General features: G+C 36.5%; 1 protein-coding gene across 1 annotated transcript; it reads left to right on the plus strand.

Moving 5' to 3' along the window:
- The first annotated feature begins 270 nt into the window (after positions 1–270).
- On the plus strand, positions 271–11362 carry LOC145667805 (cytochrome P450 6k1-like). The gene is made up of 4 exons (XM_081735238.1): positions 271–406; positions 3950–4171; positions 7107–7358; positions 11166–11362. The coding sequence occupies exons 1-4, from the start codon at positions 271–273 to the stop codon at positions 11360–11362; spliced, it is 807 nt and encodes a 268-aa protein (XP_081591364.1).
- Positions 11363–16164: the final 4802 nt, after the last annotated feature.

Genomic DNA, 16164 nt, shown 5'->3' on the forward strand with positions numbered 1-16164 from the left:
AATACTGATAATCAAGTCGAATTGAAACAAGTTTGTGGAAACTATCCAATCTATGTAATTATAATGTTTGCTTTCTCGCTTGATGGTAAAATGTTGAAAAGTTCCGAACTTGTTGAAATTGCTAAAGCTGTAATGAAACCAACTTGGAGGAGGATTTTACCATGTTTTTGTATGTTCTTCTTGCCACAAATTTTACGAATATTTAGAATTTCGATAGGCGAAGCATATTTATACGATTTATTCACTACGCTTGCTTATAAGACTTTGGATATGAGAGCAAATAGTAATATATCACGTAAAGATGTTGTCGATCTGGTGATTAAGTTAAGAAAGGAAAGAGAGAGTAAAAATAACGATACCAACAAAAATAATTATGAAACTCAAGAAACGGCAGATGATGAAATAGGTAAGTTGCTGTGCTTGTTTCTCTTTCCTAGAAATCATCAAAAGTAATTCGAGTAATAACATACTAATGGTCTAGCACTTACACAACGTATTTAAATGCCCAGACCACTCACTTTAAAATGCCTATACAAATCAATCCCAATTAAAATTTTCGTAAACTGACACTGATTTTACTCCTATCCTATAAATCAGAAGAAAATGAAAATGTGTACATACCATTAGATGAATATATATTATGACTTGATATCTGATATGCTAAAATGTTTCCGACTCCTAAGATTTGATATAGGAACAAACATCTTAAGATCAATTAATAGTTTAATCAAATTTTCATATTGTGCAAGGTCTGTACTCAAAGTAATGTAAATGAATTTATTGTTTCCTGACTGTATGTCTGAGCGCGGTCTAACCGGTTGAAACTGGTAGTTAAGGTACCCAGCTAAGCAGCGCTCTGTCACTCAGTGTGCTCCGAACATCTGAAGAGTGAAGACGGGCCTGTTCGTGATGGTTGCTTTTTGATCTTGTGCAAGTGAAACTGCAGCGCTCGTTAGAACAAAGATTTGCGATCAACTTTTGCATGAAAATTGGCCAGACCGCTACGGAAACTGTTATTATGATCAAGACTGCTTACAAAGAACATACCCTGTCAGATCGGCAGGTGTTTCGGTAGCATAAGTCCTTTTGGAAAGGACGGGAAGAGGTCGACGAGGAGGATCGCGCCGGACGGCCATCCACGACTATACCTTCCGCTTGTCGAATAGTTTGTAACGATTTCATGAACTTGAGTTTTCGGAATATTTAACATGTCGACCATTTAACGTACACTTAATCGTCGGTCTGAGTTGTAAAGTAACCTCACCCGCGTCACATTGTCAGCCGTGGTGGTCACGGATGGCCGTTCGGCGCTGTCCTCGTCGTCGACCTATTCCCGACATTCCTAAAAGGCCTTGTGCCACCGAAACACTTGCCGATCTGACAGGGCATGTTCTTTGTAAACAGTCTTGATCATAGTTACAGTTTCCTCAGCGGTCTTGCCAAGTTTAACGCAAATATTAATCGCAAATTTTGTTCGAACGAGTGCCGCATTTTCACTTGCACAAGATCAAAAAGCATCCCTCACGGACAGGCCCGTCCCAACTCTCCGGATGCTCGGAGCACACTGATCGACGGAGCGATGCTTATCTGGTTCCTCACTACCAGTTTCAACCGGTTAAACAGCGTTCTACGTAGAGTCGCGTCACAACAAATTCGCTGACATTACGTTCAGGACGGACTCTGTATTTATAAATAATCTATCTATAACTCACAGCTCCCTCCGCAGCATAACATTTTAATAATAGGTCCTTTTCGGAATATATAGTAATGAAAATACAAGTTTTGATTACTTATCAGATCTTTACACAGGTCAACAGTACATTATGTTTCATGTATCAATCCAATAATATACTTCCTAACACTTGGCTACCAAAGATATGACAGGTTTATTTTAATTCTAAAACAACTTTATGGATTAGGATTTGCTGGCAGCCAATGGGAATGATCCCTAATTTTGTTTAAAGGATATGCTTTAATCAGTCACGAGGTAAGTACACAAATACTCTACAAAATTTGTATTAACAACAGTCCTTAACATGCCATCGACAACGCGTCAATAGACAGAGAAACTTTTGCCTCTTACCACTTGCAGTCAACGCGAATCGCTCTGTGTCCCCATCACCAGACAAGCAGTAAATTTTGTAGATTGTTTAAAGGAAAGAAGACAGCTCAAGATTTTGATTAGACCAGCTGTAGTCATATTAAAGAATCCTTCATAGGCTGCAGCATTTTTGTGGCTCCAAGCAGGTTTTTCCTAGTATATTGAAATACGACAGTATATTTCAAATCACCATTTGTAATATTTTCTTTTCTGTATATACTTAACTATTACTACCCAGTAAAGTATTCGAACGCGTTTTTAACAAATAGTTTCTCACCTACATCTCAATTTATGATTAATTAATTTGGCTTAAAACATTTCTAGTTAACCACACTAACGAGGAAGGTCCATAAACCGTGAGAGTTGAATTTTGATGAAAATTTGTGACAAGATTCAGTTCGAGTTGCTAAGTAACGTAGTAATAGTCACTCGATGCGCAAATGCTTCGTTGAGCTGCTACACCGACGCCATCTTGAAATCCTGTAGGCAATGTCCAAGAATACCCTTTTAGCACAAAAATGAAAAAGCTTTTGATATATCTGACTTCAGTATTGTAAACTAAGGTAGATCATCTATATGCGAGAGTACTTCCAGTGCATGACCGCCATCTTGAAAGGCGCCATATTGAATCGTCATTGCTTACAGGACATTGCTTACAGGATTTCAAGATGGCGTCGGTGTAGCAGCTCAACGAAGCATTTGCGCATCGAGTGACTATTACTACGTTACTTAGCAACTCGAACTCAATCTTGTCACTAATTTTCATCAAAATTCAACTCTCACGGTTTATGGACCTTCCTCGTAAGACATTTGGTAAAATATGGTTTTAAATTAAATCCTTAACTATATTGCTTCTTCCGTCCTTGATCAGATATCATGTCTTCTTTATGTCCAGTGTCCAACAGTAATCATGAAAAGAAAGCTGAAAATATTGCTACACTGGTAACAACATCCGAGTTACACGCGCAGGGAACAGAATGTGACCAATTAAATTGAATCATTTCTTGAAAGTTTTATCTGACATACGTAGTTTTTGGTGAATGTTTTGAACTCCCAGTGCTCTGTGCATTATTTTAAAAATGTAGATGCACATCAAACTCAGGGCAACCTTGGCTCCCTAAAACCCCAACTTTGCACAATATAGCATTGATGCAATATTGTGCCTCACGGCTAAATTCTGCTAAGTTGGCGTTTCAGGTAGCCAATTTGACCTGAGTTTGATATACATAAATATATGCCTAGTGTTCTTTTCTACTTACTTTCCGTTCAATACTATTCAGTAAAGTTTCAATAATACATTAAATGTATTTTTTTCTATTTGTCACTCAAGCATGGAAATCAGTGTAAAATTAATTCCAATGGGTTTCTAAAGTTTTACATGTCCATTAAGTCAGAATTTTCAAAACTAAAGTTTTTAGGTGAACACATTAAACTGAAATGATAAATTTACAGGTTGATATGATGATCATGAATTCCACAGAGCTATTATCATGATTTGAGCAATGAATACATTAAATCCAATAAGACAATTAAGGCGCCTAGTAACAAAATCCGCCACATCCATTTCATTTAGTTTCAAGTAATCACGCAAAACGTGTAGTGAAGCTCCATATACACGCGTATAAAGTCCCATATTTGAACTAGTTTTTTAGTATAAAATATTAAGCTTTTAAACAAAATTCTGTTTCCATGGAATTCCTTTAGATCAAACATATAACAAGCGATATATAACTAAATTTCGGTTTTATAAAATGGATTTGGCGGGTTTCGATACAAGGCAATTCAATTAACGCTGACAACAATATCAAAGAATGATTCCCTTTGTTTATTTCCAAATTTTATTTGAAGATTTATCAGATCAAGTTCTGCTAGGATTTGCAATTGGAGTACTCGTAGCAGGATACGAAACAACTGGAAATGTTTTTGCTTTCACTTGTTTTCAACTAGCGAAAAATAAGAACATTCAGGATACTTTACGACAAGAAATCGATGCCTACCTGGAAGAATGTGAAGGTTGTATTACCTATGAAGGAGTACAGAAACTTCCTGAGCTGGAAAAAGTCATATCAGGTAAACATTTTATTTTGATTTTGCTGAAGTAGATAAATTTAGTTATATTAGTTGTAATAACCCTCTCGTTTAGTTCATATTTTTACTGATTACTTTTGTAGACAAGGTTAAATTCAAAGATCAATAAGCTGTTGTCGGTACTGCCTAAAACGGTAGTTGCCAAACTTATGAAGTTTCTGAGCTATCGTACCGTTGTGAGGTACGAAACCAAAAGAGCTACCAAATAAAAACAAAAAGCTTACAACTGTTTATTACCCATAAACTTACATTTCTAGTAAATACGAAATCAAATTATCCAAGTTAACAAATGTATCATATACAATCGAGAAACATAACAAGCACAACCCCACGCGTATACAATCAACTGTGAAATGAGGCTGACAATGACAGTTGCGCAGGAGAAACAAGCAATTGTTATCCTCAGCGTACCTGTCGTTAGCGTCACTTCAGTAGAGGAATCAAGGTTAGAACATCGGAGCGTTAACGCGACCTACCAAAAATGTCCCCGAGAGTTACTAGTAGCTCGCGATCAATGGTTTGACGATCACTGGTCTAAAAGAATCAATACATTTTCGAACATATAGCGCCCTTTTGAGAAATTACATTTGAAATTCGAAATACGCCTAATATTTGTAGATTAGGAATATTGCACTTAATTAACATACTCTAAATAACACTTTCAACACGATCAGTATATGTTTTGTTTAAAGTTACCTCCTATTAACATGATCCGATGAATTATTTTCCACCTTCTTTATTTTAAACAACAGTCCAGGTTATATCGACATGTACGTTTTTGTAAAATCATTAATAATCATTCACGAAATGAGAAGTAATATTTTTTATCACTTGAAACCGAATCCTCTGTCAGAACGCCACTCAGAAATTCAAGAAGAATGGTGCCAAAATGTTTCTTACCAAAACATCAGACGTTATGAGTTGAAAAATGCTTTTACTTGAGTTGCAAAGGTTCCCTTTTCCAGCCTATAACAGCAATTTCACCACAAAAATGTAAAATGCTATGTCCTGAACTCGGAAGAGAGATCCTATACGTTTGTTTCTGGTACTGTTACTTTTTTCCTTTAGTATACCGTTTTTGAGAACAGGTTCCATAGTATAAAACATGAGTAATGAAAATGCACATTAATATGAAATGAAATTAACCTGTATCCAATGAGTGTCGAAAACTTTAACTTAATTTTCTATTCACAAAGGGAAAAATTAACTATTAGCTCAATCTCCCTGTATCGTATTGGCATGGAATGCGATTTAAATCTTTCTTTCACTTGACCTACTCTGAAAAAAAATATATAATTTATAACTGATCTACATCTGTAATCTAATATTATTTCGAAAGTCTTCACTTTCATGTTGGTATCGAGTATTGTCTAGAGTAATAATGTACACCGTGAAACATTTTTAATTGTATATTTATTATAATCATGTACAATTACAGAAATGCATATGATCATATACGAAATTCCCAATTGTCGTAGGCCAGGCACATCTAACAAATTGAGAGATGACATTTTCAAATAATGAATGTTTCAAATCAATTAAATATCTGGGCAACTACAAACAGATCCGTGATTGACAACATGGTCGTGTGACTACTTACCAGAAGAAACGTCCGATTTACTGTAGCTACGCCATATCCTGAACAGTTTACGAGCTTTTCATGTCATTTTCCATTTCGTACTTAACAGTGTGTTCAATCTTCTAATCTATGTTAACGTACTTCATATTTCTCTTTTCAAAACCCAAGTTCAATTCTCTCCACATTATGTTGCGCATCGTTATGCCCTACATCCTCTTTTAGGAAACAGACAGTTGTAGCATCATTTAACTGTTGAATTACCCAAAGAAACTGACAGAACGTCCAATTTCCAAAACGGTCAGAACATTAGGATAAACGGTCATAACGCCCAAAAACTAAAACGGTTAGACCATTGAAAGAAACGGGAAGAGCACTTATTTTTCGAAGTGGTCAGAAAGCTGTGTATGTAGACCTTTCTGTTAACAATAACATATGTGGCCTCCGTAAGAAACAAGTCAGGTCTCATTGTGCGGCTATGTTTCTATTCGTTCAGCACAGTACTATTTATATAAACTGAGGGTTGTGACAGAAATCGTATCAGTAAAACATAAAATAAAGGAGCGTGAGTGTGAATGAGTTTTTAGCAAGTTACTAAGAGTAAAAGTAAGACATTTTTTATTTTATAGTGTATATTTGTCTAAAAACTTTGAAGACATCTTTTTTCTCATTGCAGATAGTATTTGGTAGACCTTAAGTGGATGTTTTTTGTTTAGATGTTTTTTGTAGAATTGCGTGAAACTTGTTTAGCTAATATTGTGGTTACTTAAACAGCTGGTAGCCAAAATTAGATGTAAGTTTTAAAGTAGAAATATTTGTGTAAAAGTTAAGAATAAAAATAGTTTTCGATTAAGAATTGATGCAATTCTCAGAAGAAAGTTTTGGTTTCCATATAATGTACGTAAGTATACAATCTAGAGTCAGGCTTTTCATGCTACATTATCATTTCCAGAATGGAAATGAACATATACAAAAATATACATTCTTAAGTTTAAGGATATGGCCTTGGACTTTTTAGTCTGTTATTTAGTGTGTAACATTTTTTTAAACGACGGATGTTGTTGATGATGAGCTTTTTATCATCATCATCATCATAGGTATTCTGCCTTTATTGGCAGGTCACTTGCTGCAGCTGAGAAGCTTCCATGCTCCACGGTCCTCCGCTAACCTTTTCGTCTTCGCGTATGATCTTTCTGTTTTAATATCATCCATTAATTGTAGTCTCTTTCGCCCCCTCCCTCTCTTTCCCGCCACCATACCCTCTAGAACGTCCCTCATGATACAATCTCTTCTTAGGCAATATTATATATTTTGTATTATATATTTTACCACTTTTTCCAGAGGTTCTCCGAATGTATCCAACCGTTAACTTTCTATCAAGAATTTGCAACAAGGATTTTACAATTCCCGGAGAAAACTTGACAATTGAAAAAGGATCACAAGTGTATATTGCAATACATGGAATACACAGAGACTCTGAACACTACCCAGAACCTGATAAGTTTGATCCGGAAAGATTCACTGAAGAAAATAAGAGAAATAGGGAGAGTTGTACATATTTGCCTTTTGGAGCAGGACCCAGAATGTGTATTGGTAAGTATGAAATCGGAAATTTAGTATAATTAGGACAAATGTATAGATATACTCAATTTGGGTATAGTTTGTTTTTATCACTTTTGTCTATACAATATCTGATGTGATTTCGCAATTCGTTCAATTGTTAATAGTGTAAATTTATATACAGGAATAACTGATGTTACTAATTGTATAACCATGCGAACATTATTATTCTCATAACACAAATATAGAAACATTTACACAGTTACAAACATTATATCACATTTGACCAAACTTGTCCATAATGAATGCATTCTCCCAGGCCTGGTGCAGGTTAGCTTCCGTGCACGATATTCTACACAGTCGACACTAGAACATATGGTTAATAATCTTGTCTTCTCCACAATCACTATGATCGTCATGTCATGTCATAGAGGGGCGGTATACATTCACATTCAAAAGTAAGTGTCATTCTGATTTCGAACTCGGGGCCTGAATTCAGTTTGTAGCATATGTAAATAATTATCTTGATTGACAGTGCCATCAAAGAATAGGCCTATCGACCCTATTGCATTCGCTCTTTCTTGCCTGTTTCACAATGTAGTTGTCGCCTTCTGCTGCAGTTAACCGTGGTCGTCCAACATCTATCCTTTTCCACATCAAACTCCTTGTCCACTCTCGTCCCTACATCGTATTTCTTCCAGTTTTCCGACGATTCTTTCCCATGTAAAGTGATGCAATTGTTGTTTCCAGGCCATCTTGTTGTGAGTAACATCATCATAATGCACCATAACTTCTCTCTTACTGTCACATATTGTCTGTACATATTGTCTTACTGTACTGTCACATATGTTCTTTTCATTCAAGGGCTTCGTGTTGGCGAAGCAGATACATCGGTGCTGTGCTCATGGTGTGAAACGTCTTGCTCCCTTTGCAAGTGTAGTATACCTCTGGAAACATTCTGCCGGACTTTCATTCATTTCCATGTTATTTTATCTATCTCATTCTTAAGTTTTACATATTTCATTTTCATAGTCAAGCGTTGTCAATGCACTAGTGTATGAATATCTCTCCAGCTCTTGTTCACCACCATCTATCTTGGGTAGTTCTTTAATAGGCTACTCCGCAGTGCTTCTTGATTTCTCACACCATCTAGCGTGTTAGGTCGTTTCTTGTCTCTTTGTATCTAGTCAAGAACTGCTTTTGTCCATCAAGCGCCCTTTTCTTCATTAGGTCCAACCTATTCTTAATTCAATGACTCTGCTTATGACAATATCCCTGACTCACTATTCTTTTTCTGCTTACTTATTTTGCTCTTTAAAAATTCTATTTTGTGACATAGATTCTATTATCAATATGTTCTCTATTGTCAGAAAGGTCTTCATATCAATTACGACGTCAAAGCTTTAATCAAATTAACCACGACGACAATCCTGAAGACTGTCTCACAAGGGAACATTCCGATTTGGTGAATTCAATTGCTGAAAATGATTGCTAGCACTTTATTCAGCACCAAAAGAAACAGAGAAAAAGCGGGTGTTTAGTGGCCAACTGTATACAGGGTGGGAGACAAGTGAGGACAAAGCGAGAAGATAGAACGTAGAAAATGCATAGAAAGGCATGTTAATTTTGAAACGAGTACAGGGATTCAGGTCAAATGTTGGATATGAGGAATGCATGTAGAACTCAACTTAATAGGCGTAATGTGAATCATAGGAGATATCTGAAAAGCCACCATGTTGGAATAAGTGCTAAAAGGGGTCATGCGACACATGGATCTTGACGCGCACTATCTATTGAAATCAATAGTGCCCAATACAGTTTGAAGCTTCTGTTTAATTGCAACTGTTATAGAACTTAAGGATGGTTCTGTGATTGATACAAAAATGGAGACAACAGTAGGCATATTTGAAGAATGATAAAGATGGACAATTGGGCTCATCAAAGCTGTCTCCGGTATTGAAATTGAAGCAGCAATCGACAGGTGTCATGACTACACCAGGTGTTGTTTGCAAATATCCAGTTTTGTAGAAAGCATATCTGATCATAGCTTGGAACCTTGGTGCTGAAAACTCGAAGAGGCTGAGTGATTGCAAGTTGTCCCGTTGTAATATTTTGAAGTCAGATGGCAGAAAAATGGTATCTGTTATATATTTTACTAAATTCTTATACGGACGGGAAGAAGAACACATCCAACGGTTGTACAAGTGACATGCAATCATCAGGGATAAAGAGTCGGGTAATTTGAACATTGTCCGGTTTCTGCACCAACTCTTCATCTTTATTGGTTCTCCATAACGAGGAGCAGCAGTTTTGTCTGCTCTATAGAAGGCCAGAAAACGTCAGTCACAAAATATCCCAGGTTGTCTTTGATCATATTTGCACTTTTACCAGCATATTAACGAATATTGTGTGGATCAGGACATTTGCTGGCTAGAAAGTATCCTCATTCACGCTTGTGGTTGTTCCTCATTCACGTCACATTTACGACAGTATTGATACATTGCCATAGCGTGGAACGCCTCCTGTTACAGAGGTCTCAAACTGTATTGGCGCTATTGATTTCAATAGACGATGTGCATTAAGATCCATATGTTACCTGACCCCTATCCTGCATATTATTCTTGCGCTAATTTCAACATGGCGGCTTTTCAGATGTTCCCATGATTTACATCAGATGTCCCCTATTTACTTTGCCCTCATTTATCCCCCACCCTGTATATGGTTTGCCACCAAACACCCTCTTTTCCTCTGTTTCTTCTGGTGCAGAATCGAGTGCAAGCAATCATTTTCAGCAATTGAAGTCACCAAATCGGAATGTTCCCTTGTCAGAAACATTGACTAGTTGATAGAGCAGCAGTTTCTACTTATAAGAATTCAGAACAACATTTATTTATTTAAAAGAAATGCCCAGAAATTTTAATCACCATTCTTTGATTTCTCTAATATTTTGAAAAAAGAGAAACATTAAGAGCAAGACTGATGATCACCAATAAAAGCTCTAACCTACATTGAAGTAGTTCAGGACATACCTAATATATGCTCAGTAGCCATCTGGTATGGTGACTGCAAAACTTCCTCTCATAAGGAACACCATAATTAAATTGGAAAGAATATATTAGGTATATAGACTAATACAAATTTGATACTAACGTAATCTTTTAAAAGACACACTGAGGAAAATAGCTGAATGCTTTTCCTTTAAAAGAAAATCTTAATATGATAATAGTTTGCTTGCAGATTATGAAGAAACTGAGATATATACACATGCTGTGCATTCAAGGCATTCTACACGCGCAGAGTTTATTGCGTAAATTCATCCCTCATTTTGACTACTCAATCAAAAACATGTTTTCTAAAATGTTTGTATATTTTTCACTTTATACATGTAATTACTTATTTTTATGTTCTCTGTATCAGAACTATTTGCACAAGTAATTGGTTTTGGTTGATTACACGCTGTGGGCCATTTGATTTATTATAATGACCCAGCATCATTAAGTACATTAGTTAGAAAATGATTTTAATTACAAACTTCAATCTAGAAAGTTAGAAATAAAACGCAATGAGAAGCAAATGTTGTCCGTAACCTACTAAAAGGTCTTTACTTCACTTTACTTCACAGGAAAAACTTTATAATTGTTGTGTTATTAATTTCATACTTTTTGTAGCAGAACACGTAGTTTTTGCTTCAAATTACTTCTTGTACCCATTTAGTATTGAACGAACATGTGCTAACTAAGATATTAATTTCTCTCTTTTTGACTTAATTTGCATTTTGATAGAAGATCATCTAAATTTATCTAAACAGTATTTATTAAACTATATTTTAATATATTTCAGGGCAACAGCTTGCGTTACTGGAACTAAAAATTGGTATCATTTACATGTTGAGCCACTTTGAACTACGCACGTGTAAAAACACCCCGAAGGATGTGGGTCTTCACCCCAAATGCCTGTTCGCTTCTCCAGACAAACCTCTTTGGTTGACTTTCATTAACAGAACGGGGAACATCAAACCAAGAGGAAATAAAAACTAACGCTTTTACATTTAATATTTGCTTCGTTATTGGTTATTGTCTTTTTTAAAATTTAATCCAATGATTATGCCTCCAGGCTAAGGGAAAGCTGCGAGAATAATAATAATAAATGAAATGGTGGAACATTGAAAGTAGAACGAAACTAGAAAACCTGAAACTTATACATACGGTGTTAGTCCACCAAAAGTCCCACTTGAAGTGAGCAGGAATTAAGCCACGGACCCTACGCATCAGAGATGAGGACTCTTGAGTTAGCATGTGTGACGCGTGCTTTGGTATGTACTATAGAAAATCAGTATTCATTGTATGACACAACATTGTAATTATAACGGTTAAGTTTGTATATGAGCGCGTGCTATAGTGTGTACTCAAGATAATAATCAGTATTCATTATGTACGCAACATTTATTATAACATTTATTGAATTGTATTGTCCATGTCATGCAAATCCAGTATATGGATTATGATTTGGTATTTATAACTGTGTATGTAGAATGCAATATATGAAACTTGTATGACACATAAGATAAAAAGAGCTAAAGTATTGCAGTAAGAAAATGCATAGTAGAGTTACTTTTTCATCGTTGTAGAAGTTTTTTTTTTTCACTTCGAAAACTGGGAGTTACTGAGTTAGTTACGCAAGTATTACTGAGCTGTTTCTCTGAAGGTTATTGCGTTTGCGTATTTCTTGGAGTAAGTATGAATCAGTATTCCTTTACTATGTCCTAGAAAACTGTCACATAAATTATATATATGACATCTGAATTTTGAAATGAGTAGCCGAAGTCTATTGCGTTACTGAAAGTTAGTTGGAAATAGCAAACTTCCTAGAATTTTTAGAAGGTAAGTCTCGTTTAAAACGGTTATTTCTGAAAATATATTCCAAAAATACAAAGTTGGAAAACTAGGTCACAACGTTTTCATCCATTTTCTTCATACTTAACTAAACGATAACTGTTACAGTTGGTGTGGGAAATCCGGGTTCGATTACCTGTGAGAGCTCATGCGATTCAGATTCCACGTTAAAGTGTACGTCCACGTCTCATATAGCCTCGGTGCTGAAGGGGACGCTAAATTAAATTGCTTCAGCTCACCCGAATTTACATTAATGATGTGAAGTCTAGTAAAAAAAAAAAAAAAAAAAAAAAAAAGTGGAAATTTCAGTGCACATATATAGTTTTCTTAGCAAAGCTGTTATGAAACCCAAACTTAAGACGCTGATACTCCAATCAGAAAATGTGTGATTCGTGATACATCCAATTGAAAATATACAACGATAAACTTGAGAGAATCTACACAAACTGGGAATTAGAGCTTATTTTAATTCATATAACACCTCTATGCAACAGAAGGAAGTGTCAGTTCGTGTTTATTATTTAAAGGTAATCAAGAAAGTTCTGTCACTTTTTCACCCACCACTTTTGCACACCTAAGACGAACATGGAAGATCAAAAAATAGTCACCATTAGCATCAACGACCTTCTGCGAACGTTCTGGAAGGCCATGGATTCCATTGCAGTAAAACTTGGTGGGCTGTGAAGCGAAGAAGGTATCAAGTGCATATTGCATCTCTACTACGGATTTGAACTGGCGTCCTCTAAAGCGATACTCCAAGGAATGGAACAGGTGATAATCGGACGATGCAATGTCCGGGGAGTATGGCAGATACAATAATGCTTCCCATCTAAGGTGTAGAATGGTTTCCCGGGTCATACTAGCCACGTGGAGCTTACCGTTGTCCTGTAATGGGGCGTTTACACTTAGTCGATTTGCGTTCGATTCAGTTGAATTGACGTCACTTTTAACTTAATCGACCGTGTAAACAGGAATTCAACTTAATTGCTTGTTGATCGAAGGCGACTAATCAACTGGCAACTGAATTGAAAGACGTTCTATTTTCTGTAGTCGATTCGATAAGATTGCCTAGCGAATACGACTAGATTGCCTGATGTAAACACCTGATTCTAAAACATTTTCAGGGGAAAGGAAAAGTGTCCGGATGCGGTTATGCTTATTTTCATTAAATTACTTTTATAATTATATTAGAAAAATGAATGTTTATGGAATATAAAAAATACTCTTTACAGAAATATTGCTACTAGACGAACAGCACTAGATTTATTCATCCAAAAAATCACAACTGCTGATCTACGTAATAAAATTAAAAATATTAAAATGCTTTGAAAAGGTCAGGTGCAGGTGTGGAAGATATACCTCAACAAAAGATAGCTTGGTTCATGAAGCCGATCGCTTTTTACGCTAGATTATATAAGCTTCTACTTTTGCCGCACCACTAGAAAGAATTGTTGAAATATAATAAATCTTTCACTAATATCCTTCTTATTATAACCTAAAAAGTTTCCACTGGACACCATGAAAATACCTCACTTCGCATAGATAAAATCCAAAGGGGCCACAAAAAGTACTTGCTGAAAAATTTGAATTTTTTTACGATTTGCGTATAAATACGGCTTTCGGGTGCGTAGAATAAAACCTACAGTTAAGAAACGCAATTCAACCTTTGCTAGGTGGCCATTGAAAGAAAAATACTATTTAACGGAGTCAGACAGGACGAAGCTAGTGGGTCCGCGTAGTAGCGCGGGAGGAGGAAGTCCGAAGAGACCAGGAGCGCCAGCGATGGTACGCGTGCGCGCAATCGAAGATAGTGAAGAAAAGTTGATTTTGGCAATGATACGAGTTTCAATAGCACTTGTTATGGTTTCATACTAGTAAGGCTGCACTTGTAAACATAAAATAAAGGTCATGCACACTGTGCAGAAACATGCCACAAGTAGAAAATAACATCTAATAGAGCCATCTTTCATACGCACTCACTTATTTTATCCATCGTAAAGCACTTGTAATTATTTTACACTAGTAACCTGACACTTGTAAACCTAAAATATAGGTGTATTACTTTGTATTTAATTCTGATGCCTGCAGGAATTTGCTCCTTATAAACAAGTTTTTTTTTTTCATGCAAAGTATTGAATTTTGTCTGTAAATCTTCCAAAATAGAATGCACCAAAACAAAACCTGCACCCGTTAGTAACGTGATAAGTGTTATGTTTTGATCTGTTAAAAATTATCTATTATTTTGTGCTAAGCAAAGGTTTTGCTCCTCCTAGTCTGTGCGGTTTAAATACCATTCTTACTTTACCTTCAGTGTGAGCGGTCCCGGGTTCGATTCCCGGTGGGGGCACTCGATCGAAAAACTATAAAAAGCTTTTTAATGCGAACCATCCTGAATGAGGTTTCCTTATTCACACTAGGCAAACGGCGGGGTGGTACCTAACATAGATCCTAGGTCTCTTCCTTCCTTCCTCAATTTTTTCTTTCTACCCTTTCAGTGTACTCGCCGAGGGACATCATCCCTCAAAAATGTGACGGGCTAACATGCCCTTTGGTGCCGAAAGCCCAGAAATCTAAATCCTAATCTAAATTCTCACTTTTAGTAGCTACCTAACACAAGTTGGTTAGTGCTTTTTGTAGCTATTTACTGTTAGCTTTTATGGCACTTCTCTATACTTGTGCCGATAACAGCTGAGCCTTTTTGAAGTAAATCCAGTAATGCAAGTCCGCCCTTCTGCAAGAGTAAAACTGCCGTTGAAATACATGGATACATTACTAATAAGACTCCAACTGACCAAAACAGTATATATATTTTAAAATTATATGTTTGTGTTATAGTTTTGGCTATGTAACATAGCCTTCCTCATTATAATGGATACTTAGATAATATTGCAAGGATCCCCACATCACAATAGACGCACGTGTCAACTCAACACGTGTTATTATTTACAAACAAAATAGCAGACAGCAAGCCAACGCGGAAGGACACCGAGGAACGCCGAAAGCAGACGGACTTCACGAAAGGACCCGAGGAGGACAAATAAAAGGAGGGACACCGAGGGACCCAGCATCAGTCGTCCAACTGATCAAATCACCTACACCGCCCTGAGGTCGCACTGGACTAGGGGACACCCATCCTTCCCGAGGTCGCATTGGACTAGGGATCCTCTCAACAACAAAGCCTTGCGAAGCTGCCTTGAGCTGAGGGGGCTATCCTTCCAAACCCATCGAACCGGCAGGTGCCTTGGAGACTGCCTTGAGAGAAGGGGCACCGTGCAAAACACCTATACTCATCAACTTGGACATTAACAAGGAAACAGCATTATTATCTTTGTAATCAAAGGCGTATTGTATTTATCAAAATTTATAATAAATTGGTGAAGGGATAAAATCTCGGACCATTATTGACTCTACCAAAAACATTACATGGTGATAGGCACCGGAGTTTTGTACGGGGCGCTCTTTTTATTAACTTTTTTAACAGGCACAAGGTCAGTATCAGAATCTATTTTATCTAGGTTTTACTATCAAAATTCTAAATTTAATTATCAAATATTTCTCTCTTCCTTTCCTTAAGTGCGATTTATGCCGGAAACTAGATCGGGTAAACAGACATATAGATCAGGAGAGAATAACACAAATATGACAGAGGGTGCATCCAATTTATCCTTTAATATGCCACATTTAACGAAGTATGCGGGACACGTGCACGAGGACCCGGACAGGTTTTTTATGCTATTCGACCATATGGCAGCAATACAGGCATGGTCACCGGCTAAGAAGAAGGAAATTCTACCAATATATTTACAAGACACGGCACTAGATCTCGTATTACAGCTTAAAAATCAAAATCAATTTGACACAATGACATATGACAATCTAAAATCTAAGTTAGTAGCTTTATGTAGGCCAAAAGTCCCATCGTATAAAGCAGAACAGGAATTATTCGA

The sequence above is a fragment of the Thermobia domestica genome, chromosome 13 (assembly GCF_964235325.1).
Source record: "Thermobia domestica chromosome 13, izTheDome1.hap1.1, whole genome shotgun sequence".
NCBI classification, from domain to species: Eukaryota; Metazoa; Arthropoda; class Insecta; order Zygentoma; family Lepismatidae; genus Thermobia; species Thermobia domestica.

Bases quoted from the DNA above. Each gene is read 5' to 3' on its own strand.
- LOC145667805 (XM_081735238.1), top strand. From the start codon at position 271: ATGAGAGCAAATAGTAATATATCACGTAAAGATGTTGTCGATCTGGTG. The intron at 4,172-7,106 runs GTAAACATTTTA...CACTTTTTCCAG, and splicing joins GCTGGAAAAAGTCATATCAG to AGGTTCTCCGAATGTATCCA. The intron at 7,359-11,165 runs GTAAGTATGAAA...AATATATTTCAG, and splicing joins AGGACCCAGAATGTGTATTG to GGCAACAGCTTGCGTTACTG.